Source organism: Papilio machaon, chromosome 16 (assembly GCF_912999745.1).
Source record: "Papilio machaon chromosome 16, ilPapMach1.1, whole genome shotgun sequence".
Taxonomy (NCBI): domain Eukaryota; kingdom Metazoa; phylum Arthropoda; class Insecta; order Lepidoptera; family Papilionidae; genus Papilio; species Papilio machaon.
Window position 1 is genome coordinate 4,138,334 of NC_060001.1, and position 18,501 is coordinate 4,156,834.

Consider the following 18,501-nt stretch of genomic DNA (forward strand, 5'->3'; position numbering starts at 1 on the left):
AAGCGAAACATTTAAGAACAAAAGTCTTTTAATACCAGGATAGTTTAAAAATAGTTAAAAATATTGTCATTGATATTTGATGGATGAATAAGGGTAATAAAATTTACATTTATATGTATGTTTATATTGTTTACTATTTTTTTAACTTCTTTCTTAACTTATGCTTATGTTATAAAATTTATAATAATACGGTAAAATATATAAGAACATTTAAATGTATGCATTAAACATGTCAATTTCAAACGAGAATTATTATTTTGTAACATTTATACATAATTAAAAAAAAAATCAACGCTTAATCGTAGTAGAATTATAACAAAGATCATCAATTTATTACTGTCATTGATATTGTTGCTGTAAGGAACATTTTTAAATGTGACGCTAAGGAATTTAAATAATGTCTAGTTTACATTATTCCAGTCCTCGATGAAATCTAGCGCTGGATAACAACTGGAAGTGGAAAAATATTTGTTGATTCCATTGTGGTTCCGCTGGGATCGCTGGACTGTAATAATGTAAAATGGGCATAATAATAAACTGGTAGGTATAAATGTGTTAAGTTTATCAACCAGAGAAGCCATTTGCATACTAACTATAAAACTTTCGCAGGACATTGACACAAGTTTGCAAAACAATCGCTATTTAACATAGTCAACATTTATAAACTGCTACCGTGGAATGTCATATTAAAATACACAAGTTTTTATGCGAAAACCTCACCCAAGATTAATATTTGATCAACGCAAATCTTTTCGAATCTTAGCTTTTATGACTTTAAAATGTATTTCGAGAAAGTAGAAACTCAGAAACGTGTTATCTCAAAAATCTGCAATTTTCATAAACCTATTTGCTTTTCATGTGGCTTATGTTCACAACTCCAAGTTCACCAAATTGCTAAACTGACATACCAATTAACTAAGTTTATAAACACATCAGGTGTCGCCTGCGACTCCGTCTGCGCGGAATTAAAAAAAAAACAAATTATTGCCTATGTGTATACCAGACTATGGTTCTACATCTACGTTAAATTACATCGAGGTCCTTTGAGCCGTTCCGGAGATACCTTACAACAAACATCCATCCATCTATCCATACATCCAAACATTCGCATTTATAGTATTAGTAGGGTATACTTACACTCACTTATCTTATTAAACCTAACGAAACAGTGCTTAAGAGGATAAAGATAATTTAAAACATCTATCCATAGACTACGTATTAACTTAAGAATAAATCTCATCACGTACGACTACATTATGGTTATTACTTGTTCATAAATATTTACTCTACAATCTTTTGTAGTTGGCGGTAAAATCATTAAAGATAATTAGTTATTTTACAATTCAGAATACATTCTAAACGTTCGAATTTTAAATTTAACCTCAATACGTGAACAAACAGCGTCCGAGGAATTCTATTCTTCCTGTAAATCTGTGATGTCATGGTCAATGTATGAAGGGTGTGGCTTAACATGCTTATATATTTTGGTTGACGATTATTATTTGACTTTGAAATCTCTATGATAATAATTTAAAACCAATAAACTGATAGAAAAGAAAAGAAATGATAAGGTAAGAGAACTTTAAGTAAAGAGAGACATAATTGCTATCGATTTAAAAAGTCTTAAAGCAAGCTATCAACAAAATTGACTTGCTAGCAAATCACTTATTGGCACCACAACTAATAGTTTTCAAACTAGTACACAATATCGACGCTGGAAAGCGTAAACGCTGTAACCCCGAAAGTATGAACTTTACAGGAGAGTCAAAAAATCATAACTCGTGAGCTGATACGCCTACAAGCATGCGGTATTTAGCAATGTTGTGTAGTTTGTGCTAACCTATAATAAAATCATTATCGTTTGATAATGGTTGAAATTATTAACGTGTGAAAAACATATTCGCGATTTCAAGGGTTACAGCGTTTATGCTTTCCAGCGTCGATATGGATGTAAAATCTGGGATTGTCTTAACGTCTTTCTTATCATAGCTTAGACAGAGTAAGTCAGTCAGATGAGGATTTTGAATGGTAATAGTATGGAATGTTTTTAATATATCAGTCGGTACTATACGAAATTGTATATTGTAAAGACATTCCTTCAAGCGGTTGTAATGTGCTAGCTGCCGCAACTTTGAATGACATGTTTAATGAGCATGAAGATGCGTCATAGCCCAAAATAAATTTAGGTTGAATTTTAGCTTCACTTGGTAAAAAGCTGACTTCGATTTTTGATATAACTATTTGTAAATCAAAAAATATACCTTGTGTAACGTTGATTATAAAAAAGTATTTAACGCATATTTTGATTACAAATTAGGTCTTCTAAAAAGTTGAGCAATACTTTATTAACTAACATACAAAAGGTTCATTCGCCAAGATGTATCGTCACAACAGTTAATCCCTTGTCGCTTCTATCCAGTCTCTTGAAACCTGTACCAGATCTCCTTTCCATCATTCCCAATAAGAAATCGAATTATTAGGGTACATTCTGTAACAAAGTAAGTTGACAAAATATCAAAAATATAACGTTCTTAAATTCTGTTGTTAAATGTTAAGTCTTTGGAAGTTTTAGTAGGACTGTGGTGACAAAGAGACTATAGCTTTGTATTTGCGTTGTCGCAATGAGCACAGGCTCGCCGCTCCGGATCACCGGCTATCGAAATAGGCCACCCATTCACGCTGCATCCAGACCGAGTTAATGGCTCACCGTGAATTGTATCGTATAATTGCATCAGTGAATTCAAATATTGCCAAATTAAACATACGACGATTTAAATAATACGTTTTCATTCAGTGATACAAATAATTTGATGGTCTTTGAAACGGACAAAATGAAATGAACAAACCAATGACTCTGCAAATGACTATATTATAATAAATAACAAATAATTAAGAAATAGAAAGAAAAAGGGTATTCGACAGCCAAACGTCAAGAAAAATATATATGTGATTGTCAATAATAGAAAACTACATAAGCTATCAAAATAGCAAAAAGGTCCGCAACATCCTCCCCCTCGTGCAGCTAAGCACAAACTGGTTATTCAAACCAAGGTCAGTCAAGGCCTTAGGTGGAGAGCCTAACCAGCTTTCGTACGGGTCAGTGTAGCGTTCCCCCTGCTGTTGCAACGTCCACTACCCTTATCGCGCCATTGAATTGACAATGGCTTCTGCCTCGGCTAGTAAACTGCTTAGGGTTTCTTCTTTTGGAGCTCGTTCGGTTAACGTTGCGTTCAGAGCTACTTTAACTGATCGCACCAAGCGCTCCCAACATCCTCCAAAATTAGGTGTCGCAGGTGGGGTGAACTTCGCGAGTATTCCTTGAGTGCTTGTGAAATCTTCGACATTTTCTCCGTAGAACTCTCTGAGAATGCGATTGGCACCAACAAAGCAGGTTCCGTTGTCCGAGAAAACAGTATTTGGAGAGCCCCGTCTTGCAATGAACCTTCTAATAGCCATGATAGCAGAGTCAGTTGATAAACTATGTACCATCTCTAGGTGAAGAGCTCTGACAGTTAAACAGGTGAAAAGGGCCATATAACGTTTTTCATGCCTGCGCCCGATAGTGACGCTTATGAGGCCGAAGTAGCCCAGGACTGTTAAAGTAAAAGGCTGTCGATGGTGAGCTAATCTTTCAGGTGGTGGATCGCCTGTTTTCGGGTTCATCGGCAAGGACTTTCTAATTCTGTAGAGTAGACACTCTTTAGCTACTGTTCTCACTGTGTTTCTCAGCCTTAACAATCAGAATGTTTGTCTTAATTCGTTCACGACTAGTTCGTTATTTGCGTGACCCGCTTTTCGATAATAAAATTGTACCAACAAACGTACAATTGGGTGACGACCGTCAAGAAGGATGTGGAAGCGTGTGTCAGGATCAATGCCTTCTGCGGCTTTAATTCTTCCGGCTAACCGTAGTAATTTGTCCTCTCCCAAAGCGGATGACAGTTTTCTGAGACGACTGTTCGGAGGAATAGGCTTCGAATTCAGGATATGAAGAAAATCTATAGAAAAGCTCTCGAGCTGTGTTCGTTGTAGAATTTGCCTTTCAGCGGCCTTTATTAAATCTGCACTAAGAGGCGGTAGGGTAGTGGACGCTGAAGGATGGCGGGCACAAACAACATCGCCTTTCAATTTAGAATTTCTAAAGGAAGCCAAAATTACACCAAACTTTGCCGCAGCTTGAAGTACCCGGGCTGTGGCACGTAATAAGCGCTGCCAATTACTAAAATTGGCAAAAATAGCTGTGACAGGTGTCGGTAACTCTTCGACAAAGGAAGTTAGTCCGACCAACTCAAAACTATTGGTTTTGAGTTCATCGGTATTTGGTGATACCTCGGCTCTGTAGGCCAGTCCTCAACGGATTTAAAACGAAAAGATGGTCCACGAAACCATCTGTTACGCGTCGCGGTCAATTGATTGCGTTCTGGTAGCGCCATCGCCACATTCAAGTCTGTTGGTACCCATCGCCAGTCTCTGGCGCAAGAGTTTTCAATAATTTCGCCTAAACGATGGGCAACAAAAGGCTTAAAAGAGCCCGCGCCACTACGTAACCATTGAAGGACTGTCATAGGTCCGCAACATCCTCCCCCTCCTATATTTAAATAAATAACAAATAATTAAGAAATAGAAAGAAAAAGGGTATTCGACAGCCAAACGTCAAGAAAAATATATATGTGATTGTCAATAATAGAAAACTACATAAGCTATCAAAATAGCAAAAAGGTCCGCAACAGTCTTTGTTTTGAGATAATTGCAAATGGAACGAAATTTGGTGTATTATGTTCAAATATTAAAAAAACAGTTGTTTTTTTAATAATGTTTTTGAGATATGTCAAGTTTTGTATTCGTAACTGTTAAGAACCTTGATTCACTTCTTGGTATGGAGTTCTCTCTGATAATAATAACTACAATTATGGTCATATCTACAAAAGTCAGAAATTAATATTGTCAACATGAATTAATGAATAGACAAAACTTAGTTGGTGATGTACCAAGCCCGCTCTTATAACACAGATAATCCTATAACAAAATTGTACTTACAAAACTATAAATTACTTACAAATGAATTGACGATTACTGGCCTTTAAAATATCGTTATAAAGATAAGCATTTTAAATAGAAACATTAGGAATTATTGCCGAAATACATTCCGACATTAACATAACATGATAAATTGCCGAGAGTGAAAATCGTCTCGAAATTTAAAGGCACGTGCGATGTTTTTAAAATTTTACGTTGTTCATAAGCTGCTTAATTCAATGAATCACTTTGTAAAGAAGGATTATAATTCGGCGACGTTACTGTAATGATTGATAGCAGCGCGACAGCTTATTGAAGTCAGTTCAAGTTTTATAGTCTATGCCAATTAACGTCGTGCGTCTGAAGGTAGCTGCAGAAATATTTAATAGATTTCTTACGGCTAGAGTAAAATAAATAATACATAGCTGAGTACGTGAAAGAGACAAAGAAACGGACTCTGGACAGAAATTTTAATGGAAAGAAGTTTTGTTATATCAGTTTTGAATATTTCCGCAATTACTTGTTGCTAACTTCATACTTGTTCTACTAGCGGCTTTCATTACACTCATATGTTATTACACAATGTTTAATTTGTTCCAGCATTCGTCTGGTTGCGTTCGATATCGTTTAGAGTGGAATTTTTAAATTTGAACACTCCCCGATGTGAAGTGTTTTAGTAAATTATTTAAGTCCCTATTAGTCTAATAAAAATATTAGTATTAAACATGAATGTAATTATTTTTAAAAGGTGATCTACATATTCGGATTAAATGAAAATTAAAGATTTTTACAATTTTGTTTTATATGTTAAGGATATCAACATTTAAAATTAATATCTCAGAAAGATCTTTCGAAATGCAAACATCAGAGTATTAATTAATACCGCCTAATAGAAGTCACTTCCGCAATAATGTCCCAAATTCATTTCTATGAAAAAAAAAACCTTTATAAGATTTAAAAATAGTTAAGTTTATTTGTTAAGAAACTCAACAAAAATTTGCTTAATGATTTAGATAGTAAAATGGCTTACGTTATATTTAAATTCATGCGACTTGTCGTAAATGTAGTTTATAGTTAATTCCATCAATATATGGCAACATTTGTCACGACATGGTGTCGCCTCGCGTGCCGCCATTGCCGCTCGAATTAGGCGACATGATGGAAAACTGGAAAAACTAGTCACCGAATGGAAAGAATTTATTACATCAACTATTACACATTTAGCGGTATTTTACACGTTTCTTTTAAAATTAAATATTAAAAAAAATTATTTTAAACTTCAAATATTACTTAAAAAAAAACATAAGAAACCAAACAATAATTTTATTTTTAGTGTGCAATTAAAAGCTTTTTGCAACTTTAACTTCAATGAAATATCAACTAAGCTTTGTTCAGAATCAACATTATTGTTAGGTCGAAGCGGTTTTATTGTGCATTAGCTTGCACGGAGGCTGTATCTACACTGTTGTTTAGGTAAACAGTCATTACGCGGTCCAATCACGCGAGCCGAGCGTATAGAGTACTGACCTGCAAACACGTGGCGTGTTTGTTTAAAGGTTATCCAATGAATTATAACTTCGGAGAATTAACGGTCAGGTTGAAGGAAGTTACAAATAAATATTTTTAATTTAATATTTATAATTCAATTGTTATATACGAGAATGTTGCATTAGGGATGAATGTCGATTAATAAATGTAGTCCCTATCTCTATTTATCAAGTCAAATTTTTTGGAGTAAAACGTATAAAAAATATAAGTGAAAACTCTCCAATTAGCAGAGGTTGGCGAATGTTCTATATACACGTATTGGACTGTCTTTTGCGAGTCAAACGCGTCATGATAGTAATGCCGAACCGCTTTTGTTTAACTTTGAAGTTATGCCAAGACTTAGTTGAATATATTTTCATGTGATGTCGCCATACTTTAGTTAACAAATACATGTTCTTAACGTTTCTAGGATATATTGCGTTCGCTGAATCAACAGAGAGTCTTGTTGGAAATGTTTCGCGGTATTATCGTCATGTGACAGCTTGTTGGTACGGCTTAATCCTGTCATATTTAAGAGGTAGATTAGCTATCAAAGGATCGAGATCTTCGACGAATTACATCGATTTAAGATTTTTTCGACAGATTACTAATTTAGTTCGCGACGCGAGGACGTTTTAAAAATAGGTGGTCAATTCTAAACTGTACTGTAGCTTTTGTCTTACTGTATTCTTTTGTCAATTTTTATGTTTAAGAATGTTTTACTTTCAGCTATATCTACATCCATACATCCAAACATTCGCATTTATAATATTAATAAGTCATATTCTGACAAAAACGACCGCAATGTCAGCGTCTCTCTAACCGGTTGTGATATCCATTTTTGACTATAATCCGGAATATACTTCATTGACATTGTATATGTCATGTATATATATATCAATTAGGGATATTAGGTATGCTAAATTTATGTCAAAATAAAACTGGAAAAAAACACACGCGAGTTACTGACGAATCGCAGTTTTCATTATCGTCGTACTAAAAATACAGTGTCACTCAATTTTTAATTGCGGAAGTCTGGAAATAGTTTATACTATATTTAGACGAAGGGACAATTTTATATGTTCGAGGAAGGAGCCTTTTGAAAACAAGTCCAATATAAACAGTTGAGTGTTTGTCAGCGTCTCGTGGTAGCCGGCCATTTGATCTTAATAACTGTACAAACACACAAAGAGGTTGTAACACGACACAGATATACGGCTCGATTATTTACTCCAACAAACAATGTTAAGTCGGCTCTTGTTTCTCTTTTATGGACTGAATATTTCATTAAATTGTTTATAGCCAAGTAAAGTCCTGACGGAAATCATATAGCAGACGGTTTAATGTTTATTTCAAATAACTATATTTAACAGTGTTCAGTTGTTTTTACCGTCTTAGCATCTAGTTATTGATTTGTAACCAGATAGCGCTTAAAAGATAGACCGTAACTTTTACTTTGATAGAAAAATATCTTTTAATTCTTTTTGATATAAATCATGTGTAAAGATTTTTTTCGTTTCATTTGATAGGAACATATCAACATTTTCAGATTACCGTGAGTGAATGTAAGCGCGTCAAATGGCCAAAACCCGCATTTTATTATGGTCGCAAATATTATGGAAATATCATTAAAACAATATAAAGAAGATATCGGGCGAATTTTTCCAAATTATTTATTATTTGGCTTGATGTAAAATTGTTTGCATTTACTATTTCTGTCCTTATTCATTAGAAGACGAGAAAGTTCGTTGGTCCGTTGGATCGGTATTATAATTAAAGCAAAACGCAGGCGTGTCGTTTATCTCCATGATCTATTTTCTAAACGAGTTATCAACTAATGTTATCTTCCGTATCTAAGCCATACGAAAAGTTTCTTAACGCGTGTTTGAGGCGCCTCCATTTGCATTGGGCAATATTTGCGAATCATATTAGCACGTGAAATAATGTTGTGTAAGCTCCAACCGGCCAACGTTTGTGTTGATATAAAAATATTGAGTATTTACATTGGTAATATGTTCGAATGTGTTTGGACAAATGTTTGTACCTTTAATAATGGATATCATCTTGTCTATAATCTATTTGGTTTTCGACTTTACCGTGGGTTTCTGAGACCAAAATATCTGTTTAAAACATATTGTTATCTCTGTTTTGTTAAAAATGATGACAGTGATGACGATATGTTTCAAACAGAGATTTAGGTCTCAGAAACCCACGGTTAGTCAAATACAATGTATGGACCATACGAATCGTAGTTTGTAGAATTTATGAAATTGCCCTTTTCTCTTTTAAAAGTTACTTGTCCATAACATAAGTATTACATCGTTGTAAAAGTTTTTGTAAAAAACTCTACAAATTTCTGTTTCTGTTCTGAATCTTTGGCAAGTAACATTTATATCCTTACAAATTAAGAATTCCGTAATTCCATTCCTTTAACGCACTGGAAAAAAATATGAAGCTTTAGTTATCTCTGATAAGTATACTAATGTTTTTGAGTGCGTGATTGAGTAATGAAAACTCAAGGTAATAGTTTAATTTAGCCCTTGTTTTGAGTTTGAGTTTGTAAAGAACAAAAATTCAATAAATACTCAATAATATGAAGTTCGTTGTTTAAAATTAAATATGTATATTTTAGTAATAAAATCTAGTATCTCACAGGTCAGATTCTCGTCTAATGTCGTTAATTTCACCAAATCACTTTTCGTCTCATCGTAAGGCGCCAACGGACGCGCCGACTGATAGGTCAAAATATACTGGTCACTTATATTACCGATTATTTAAACGGTATACATAAAATGAATATGTCAAATGCTTAAAATAGTTTTGTGCAAATATTTGTTTTGTTGATCGCGACAAATAGCTCGTTGGCCACACCTGATTGAAGATATTTAAATATAAATTAATTTTTTGTGTCTAAATATTTGTACTAATAAAAACATTTAAAAGAAATGTTTAATTTGGTAAACATAGATATTGCTTTTGTGTTTGTTTTACAGAGGGCTACTTAAATGCCGAAATTTGTAGGTATTTGACATTTTTTGGTGTACTTTACGACCAGAAGGGGGCGCTGCACAAATAATACAATTTTTATCGATTATGAAAACGGTGTCACGTTTATTTGTGTTAGGCCCTCAGGTTTGTGTAAATTTAAATCAATAAAAAAATGTAATAGAGTAGCGTTAGCATCATCAAATATCTCTATTACTTATCCTTTCTTGCACCTTCCTTCGAAGTTTACACATACAATTCTTCTACATTCACCTCTTACATTTTTCATTTTTAATATCTTAATTTATACTTTAAAAATTCCAAGATAAAGTATTTAACTACGCCTTTTAATACTATCAATTTAAGTATGTATTTACATTACTACATTCTTGCTGTTAATGTCTATGGAAATCATTGTCTATTAAGTTTACGTAATATTGATTGTCTGGACGTCTCTATAATCTTTCAAGTTATTTTTTCTTCATTAACAATAACTGACTTTTATGATTGTTGAAAAGCTTAAAGTGCGTATACTTTGTTTAAACATTTCTATTTGCGTAAAAAACGATTTATTGATAACAATAAAATAACAGTTTATATACATTAAGGTGTAATGCATGTTATTTACGAGATTAAGATATAACCGAATATGAAGCTCATTTTATATTTGAATCAAAATGTAGCGAGTTAATTTTGAACTTAAGTTAAACATAGCAAGTATGAAAACACAAATATTTAATGTGTAGTGATAAAAAACACTGTGTTTACAAATAAAAAAAAACTCTTGAATCGAATTACAGACTCGCGACGTAACAACCGTGAAGTCTGTCATGAGGTCATGTGCATTAGTATAGTAATAAAGATGGCGCCACAATCAAACGAATATTTGCATCAGAATATTTATCTAGTAATAAAATGTATAATTTATGGCCATAATACATCGGTAATAATCAATGTTACAATAATTAGATGCTCAAAACGTTTAATGAAACTATAAGAATGTTTATTTCTCTTACACTCGAATAATTTATATCCACGTCGAAGATAATACGATTTAAATTTTACGTATATTATGTCAAGGAAATTAAATATTACAATACATTTTCATTTTTCAACTTTCACTGCGAAAAACCTTAAACATATGAGCAATCTTATGTTTATTTGTTTAGAAACTTAAAAAAAATACAGTCGAATTGATAACCTCCTTCTTTTTGAAGTCGGCTAAAAAAGTGTTTATTCCGCTCATCAACCTTCTACGGTTGCGCTATTTATTAGCCTACAAACAAGTCATATATCCGTAGTTTTATTAGCGAAACCCAGAACTAATAGCAACAATTTTTCCCATGTGTGTAAATATACTGAACTACGAATAAATTGATATACACGCTAGAATATCTAGTTGCAATCTATCTTAGAAACCTGTTACTGAAGTTTAAATAGGAATCGCTAGATTCATGGTCCGTTGCGCAGGTAAGATAATTGTGCATTCGTAGTACATTATAACATAAGTTATAAGTTCATATCCACTAATACACTGCGCCTTGTATTAACAGACAATATTATTAATTAGAAAATCTCAATATACCGTTAACGTTAGATACAGGCAGATACAGACAATCTCGTAGCAGGCAAGCTTTTGTGTTGAAATAATTAAGTAAAATATTCAGATTAATAGGTTTTTCTAAACGGATGAATGAACTATTAACCCAGTCCTGCTATATTAAAAAATAAGACATGTTTCCATTCTTCAAACGAAAGAAAAACAAACATTTTACTTAACGGATAAAGTCTGACACAAAAATGTTCACATAAATAGCGGATAGGAAAGAATTAAATTAATGAATACTTCACTAAATCGAGAAGATTAACGTTCATTTAATAAATTAACTCTAGTTTCTAGGTTAATTCTTTCAGTAACCTGCATTGTTATTGTAATATGAACGGTAAATGTAAACATCATGATTTCATTAACGCAGTTGTTTAAATTTAGGAAGCTGCAAATTTTTCGGACAACAGATGTTTTTCGCCCAGTTTACGTTGAAACTACTCAAAACATGTTTTAAATTTTTTGTAGCTAATTTACGTTGTATGTACTTGGAATTAAATCTTTCATGTTCAACACTACATTAAATAAAATGCTTTAGAAACAATAATGTGCTATTATAACTGCTTTGTTAAAGCAGTCTTCAAAACACTTCTTTTTTATTCATCTTTTCAACTTACAACAAAATTTTTGTTTGTGATTTTTATTTTTGTTAAAGATTTTTATTATACATTAAATTATTTTGTTATGCACGTTTCTTACTTCTTAGTGGTTGGTTTCTGGCACCAAAATCCCTGTATAAAACATATCATCTTACCTCTCATTGTCGTTTACAAAACAGAGATAATAATATATTTTAAATAGGGATTTTTATCTCAGAAACTAACGATTAGTCATTTACTTCTAGTTCTTTCTTTTAAAATTTACTTTTCAAACATATAATGATAATCGTAGAAATTATCGTTCATTCGAGTGTTTAATTATATAGATTATGAGCTGTGATCAATGGAATTATTAAATTCGAAGACAATAGTGAATGAGGTCGATTAGAACGGCTTCGATTCCGTTATTATGTTATTGGGATGGGCGATGTCGCGACATGTACAAATCGTTATGATGTCATTTGCGATTGCATCATGCTACATCAACACGTACTAAATTATATTCTATACCCCATAACTCAATGTCTCTACCCCGTAAATCTTTATATTTATTTTGGTCCACAATTCTTCAGCACAGACGCAGTTAATTTTAGACATAAATGACTCAAATTGACAATACTTGCATTGAAGAAGAAGATAAATTACTTTATACAAACTTGTCGTCTTCTTTTTATATGAAAAGGTGGCAAATGAGCAAATGGCCACCTGAATTCGCTGAAATGGCGAGGCGACCGTTGCCCATAGACATCCGATGTAGATGCGTTGCCTACCTTTAATTAAATGAGAGGGGACGCACAGTAAGAGGATATTTTTCGTTCCTATGTATCCCCTCTTCCGCCAGTTGTACTTTCTCCTCCCATCCTTTCCTAATAAGAAAAGGGTGGGTAGGTAAAGAGGACTAAAATAGGCCTTTGACACCACACTCATTAGACGAAATACGGAATTGCTTCCACCTCACTCCTGTCTTTGTCTTTTCACCTGTGATTTTTAGTTAATTATAGCGTTTGTTTTGTTTTTTTCCACTCCAGTACTTTTCAGCATGCATGATCGAACCTTTCGTAGTTCGCCGAGAAATATTTATCGCTTTGGTGCTTTAAAGGCCCGCTGGCCACTACATCTTTCAATGTCCGTGAATTCGATTAGTGTTATCTCGATTCCTGTAACATTTAGATCTAAAATATTTGTAGTGCAGGCAAAATTGAACTACATGCACGGAATAATATTATGCGTTTAAAATTGTTATTTTTATAAGCCTTTTTTTTTTGAATATTCGAATACAATAAATGTACAAATATAAAAACTTTATTTTTAAGTGTATAATTTGTACTACATAACTACCACAAAGTACTCACCATTAAAACACAATTTTTTCCGTATCTTACCAATATTATAAATTCAAATGTTTAGATGGATGGATGAATGGATGTTTGTTCGAAGATATCTTCACAATGGCTCAACGGACCTTCCTGAAATTTGGCGTAGATGTAGAACGTAGTCTGAAAGAGTACATAAGCTAACAATTAAGTTTTTTTTTTAAATCCGCGCGAACGGAGTCGCGGGCGAAAGCTAGTCTGTTATAAATTGTAATGCAATGAACATAATCAGGTTACTCTTTAATAGTCAATCAATAAGGCGCGATTCCAAACGGAAACACGACTCGAGCCTGGCCATCTATAGATTAATACCATTCAATAGATAAACACGATTAAAATACGAACTATAGAGAAGTATAAAACAATTAATTTAAAAAATTTAATGTTTAAAATCTGTTAATACATAAGCTAGATATGTTAATGACATGGACAGATAAAAACAATAACCTTCTGTTATTCGTGTCATAAACCACTAAATAAATACAAAATATTACACGGTATTTGAAAACAAAAACTCAGTTACTAAGTACCGTTATATTAATTCTATTTTCATAATTTAATAACTAAACAAGGTATTCATAAGCACGATAAATGCCGTTCGAAGTATGCTCGGTTGAAATGGCAGATATTGCATTCTTAAATTGTTATTTCTGTTGCTATTTTAAGCATACAACGGTATTCTGAACTTGACTGTACCTTCGTGAGATCGATCCTAGAACCGCTCGCGCCTTGTTGCTGTACTGTTATAAGACTCTTTGAATTTTCATTAATATTTAAATAAAATGTAGATACGACTATCTTCTACGGAATATTTGGTAATAAGAATATACTATAAAATTGTAAAGAATTTTACAGCTTTAACGTTCATACGGAAAACAGGACCTCCAATTAAAAATATTTTAACTTCATAATTTTTTAAAAGACATCATCCTGTAGAACCCACCTGATAATTATAAGAATGACATCTCTTTTCGATTATGTTCAGAAAAATTGACGGACGAACGTTTTGAATCTACTCAGCCTACCGATCAATAGGCCTAATGGGAGAAAATCTCATTGGTACAATTGAATCCACAGGATAGGCTGGCCTAATGGTAAAAAATCCCGTTAACAACATCCTTTATGTACAAATAACTATTAATATTCATTTATCAATTATGCAAATATGAAAGTATTCATTTACGCCGTGAGTCATTGGAACATCTTGCTATATTAAGCCGTACATGTGAACAAAATGTTCAGAAATTATACATCCTGCCACAACAAGCACAGTTTCACTCTTCAAAATTCCGCTGCGTGTAACATTCGTTGAGCTTCTCGTGTTATAAATGGTCGGAAACAAGAATACTCTTCTGTACCGCATAAAAGAACGAAGTGCCTGGTACAATATATCCTATTTACTTCTTACTAATATCATAAATGCGAATGTTTAGATGGATGGATGTTTGTTTGAAGTTATCTCCAGAACGACTAAACGAATCTTAATAAAATTTGGCATAGATGTAGAATGTAGTCTGGAAGAATACATAGGCTACTTATTAAGTGTTTTTTTAAGCATGTGTAGCATAAAGTCTTTCATTTAATCATCTAAACCTTAAAAAGTGGCTCACATGAAAATCGAATTTAAACCCACAATCGAGACAAAACGAACTAAAACATTGTGTAAAATCGATTTTCGGGATTAAAATTTTAAATTCTTCCGCGTATTTTAGGTAACGAATTAGGCTCGTCTTTCAGTATCGGTATAATTCGAACTCGTGATCTCATTCCGATCCAGAAACGGGAGTGATTTATCGTCAGATTACTGTGTGTCGATGTCGATGTCGATGCGGTGACGCAAGTGCCCACTCGCCCGTGACTGAACACTCCTCGATGACTTGTCCTAAATAACCTATTTTTACAGATGCCATTCCTAACCCAATACTATCAACAAAGTCTACTTATTAACCGATTTACACTGCTGAAACACCTGTAAAAAATATAGGTATCTTTTTTTCGAATAGTACAAGAGTCATGCAGTAAATAAGCAGTACAGAAAGTTCTTATACACGATAGTAGAAAATTATATAAAAAAATTATGAAGACTTAAGGAAGTAATTTTGCAACCACCCTTAAAGGAGATATGGATCTTATCAAAGCAAACCTAACTCTGCTACATTTAAATTGCGAATTCAAAATAAGGAAGCTGTGAGAGTCGTTCGAAATTCAAATGTGACGTTAACAGCTTAGATAAGACAAATTTAATGATCCTTTGAAAACAAAGGCTAGAAGATGCCGTGTTAGCTTACGTGTTAGCTTGCGGGTCGCGAGGCGATATATTAAAACATAACTGGACATCCGGCATTAGGCGCCGGTCCTATTGGCATACCAACGGCCAGGTTTAATGGACACCGATACAATAGCAATAGACGCTGTAAATATTAATAGCTTAGCGCTGAATAAATTCTTATAACAGGACTTTAAATTTGCGACCCCACAGTCGAGTTTAAAATTTTCTATCCAGAGAGCCTGATGTAAATTTTCAGCTAATGTTATACAAAAATGAAAATTTTGTACCAACAATTATGTCTACTTAGAGCATATTATTCTTCTCGGCTATCGTACTCTAAGATTCAGTATATTTGAAACGTTTAATATGAATGTTAGCAATAGTAAAGTTCCAGAGGAATGTTACAAGGCTAACCTTTATCTTAAGGTTTGTATGTGCAGTAAATCCTAAGCCTTCATTCGCACGGATGCTTTTATATCGTGCGTTAAAAAAGCGTTCAAATATAACACGTATCTGTTCACACGACAGCGGTTTTCATCGTGCAGTATTGCATCATGAGTGCAGGACAGGAACAAGTTTGATTTTAAAGCGTTCGTCGTTCAAGAGTCGCCAAGGCCGCTTAAAACTATTAACGCAGCGTGAAAAAAGCGCCCGTGCGAATAATGGCTAAAGCTCAGTGCTTGGAAATAGGATTTAACAACGTTGTCATTCGTGCGATGACGGCCAATCGTGACCGTGTCTACCGGCGCCGATTGTTGGACTACACTATGAATATGATAACTTATCCCAATGCCTATTTCCACTACTAGGCTAGCAAGGCTGAAAATTTTATTTTCAGCCTTGCTTGCATTATTTGCACCAGTGCGGTCCTCGAGTGGAATACAATGCAACTAGCCACAGAACTTTCGAGCTTATTGCCCATCAAAGGAAAACCAAAACAAAGCTTTTAACTTCTTGTTTTGATTAAAGATTTCAAGGTAGTCGTTAAATTCTATATCTATTATATCGCATTAAATTAAAATTAAAGAAAGCAACATCAATGTATTCCATTACACAGATCGATAAATCAGTTTGCTAATCCAACGCGTGCTATTCGAAGCCCGGAGGCGTTTAGTATTTCATAAAGGCATTAGCCCTTCCCGATGTTATCGCCTACTCTGTATTCAGAAGGGCCCTCTATCGGCGGCATAAAGAACAAGCGCCGATTGTGACGGAAATGCTAATTGGTTACATTTGACACTCGGATTAGTATAGAGGGCCCTTTGTTACCTAGATTTATTTACAGCCCGTTAATAACAGAAGAGAATGTCTGCGCCTTGTACGCTGTTACCATTGTTTCGTTAATATTTCATTTATACATAAATCACTATTTGAATTTTAGATTACACCAGCTGTCGCCCGCGACCCCGTCCGCGCGCATTAAAAAAAAACTAAATGGGGGGGGGGGGGGGTTAGGAAAAATAGATGTTGGCCGATTGTCAGACCTACGAATATGCTCACAAAATTTCATGAGAATCGGTCAAGCCGTTTCGGAGGAGCTTAACCACAAACACCGCGACACGAGAATTTTATATATTAGATTTAGCTTATAACATGATATCAACGTCACAGAACCGTTTTTAAATCAACGTTAACTAAAAAAACTCTAGTTTTATTTATTTACCAATTTCTTCATTTAATTATGAGGTGTAAATTTTCAAAAGGAACCTTGCAAACATGTATTTGATATATGGAATATTTAGGGATTACCTGATTTTTATTCCGGAAATAAAGCAATGTGTGTTATTTCAGATTAATCACAGTTTGTACGAGGCAACCATTAACAACTGCACTGTTGACTAGCACTGAAGTCGGTCCAGCGGTAAGTACTTAAACTTGTTATTAACATACAAACATCAGCATTTAAAATTAAACAATGAGTTAAGGAGAATATTAAATATGAATTTGGAAGGTATATCGATAGACAGACATAAGAAGCGATAGATATATGTATTGTACGAAAGATAACATGAAACCTTTTGTGCATAAAGAGCAGATATATGATAATACAATTCAGAAGAAATAAAATATAACGTCGTTCTTAAATTAAAATTGATGGCGATTAAATTCTATTATACAAACAATATTTATGTTTTCTTATTTAAGCTTACAATTCGCCATATTATTACGTTAATAAGAAAATAAACAGAATGTATTCAAAGAAGTCTTCGTGGTAATAACAGAGTTGGCGTTCCATCAAAGAAATTAGACCATTTGTTACATTTCAAACGTAAACCAGGTTGTTTGACGTAATTCAAATGTTTTCTTAAGTTTTGAACTACACTTCAAAAACGAATTTGAAAAAACAGAATTAATAACGGTAATAAAATAAAGAGTGAACCTGTGTTTATAATTGGAAAGAGTTGTCATAGGAGATCTAAAAAGGTATCGATAAGGGCGTGTTCGTTTCTATTTAAATAATAATTATGTTATAACCCTCGAAATAATTTGTAACTCGTATGTGATTACAGGTTGAAACGACTCAGGGTATGCGAACAAATAGTACAATGTTCGCGTGGAGCTCGTGGGGCGCATGGGGCGCGTGCTCGCGCACGTGCGGTGGTGGCGTGGCCGTGCAGGAGCGACAGTGTCTGCCGCGGGACCCCACAAGGTATGTCACGTGCTATTTCAAAATTATAATTTTATGGCGGCTAATGGTTTGCTGCCAGGTGGGTGTCATATGCACACCGCAGGTAAAGGGAAGCACGTTAGGAAAATTTGCAAATTAACAACAGTAAAAAAAATAGAATCGGATCACAACTAAGCTGACTTACTGCTTATTAATACCCTTCTCCTTTAAAAAGGTACACTAAAGAATGTAACATACGCTCTGTACAACTCTAGATATAACCGTAGTCCAGATAACTATCTCGAATCCTATTAATATTCAAAAACCTTTACTTTAACGGACAAGGGAAGAGATAAAATTTAAAAGACGTCCATCTTGAAATAATCCTCTATAGTTTAAAAATCGAATCAGTGTTCGACACGGGAAAACAAACAAGCCAGCACTTGAAGAAGATTAATGTCGGACATTTTTACTTTTTTTTTTCTTCTATTGTTCGTTCCGTATTGTCTTAATTGTTT

General features: G+C 33.8%; 1 protein-coding gene across 2 annotated transcripts in view; it reads left to right on the plus strand.

Annotated features, from left to right (window-relative positions):
* The window catches only part of LOC106716792 (thrombospondin type-1 domain-containing protein 4), a 94,064-nt gene that overhangs the window by 23,192 nt on the left and 52,371 nt on the right, over positions 1-18,501 (plus strand). For both annotated transcript variants that reach the window (XM_014510400.2, XM_014510401.2), the window contains exons 3-4: positions 17,167-17,236; positions 17,886-18,025. In XM_014510400.2, coding sequence (XP_014365886.2) covers positions 17,167-17,236; positions 17,886-18,025 — 210 coding nt within the window. The remainder of the gene's footprint in view (positions 1-17,166; positions 17,237-17,885; positions 18,026-18,501) is intronic.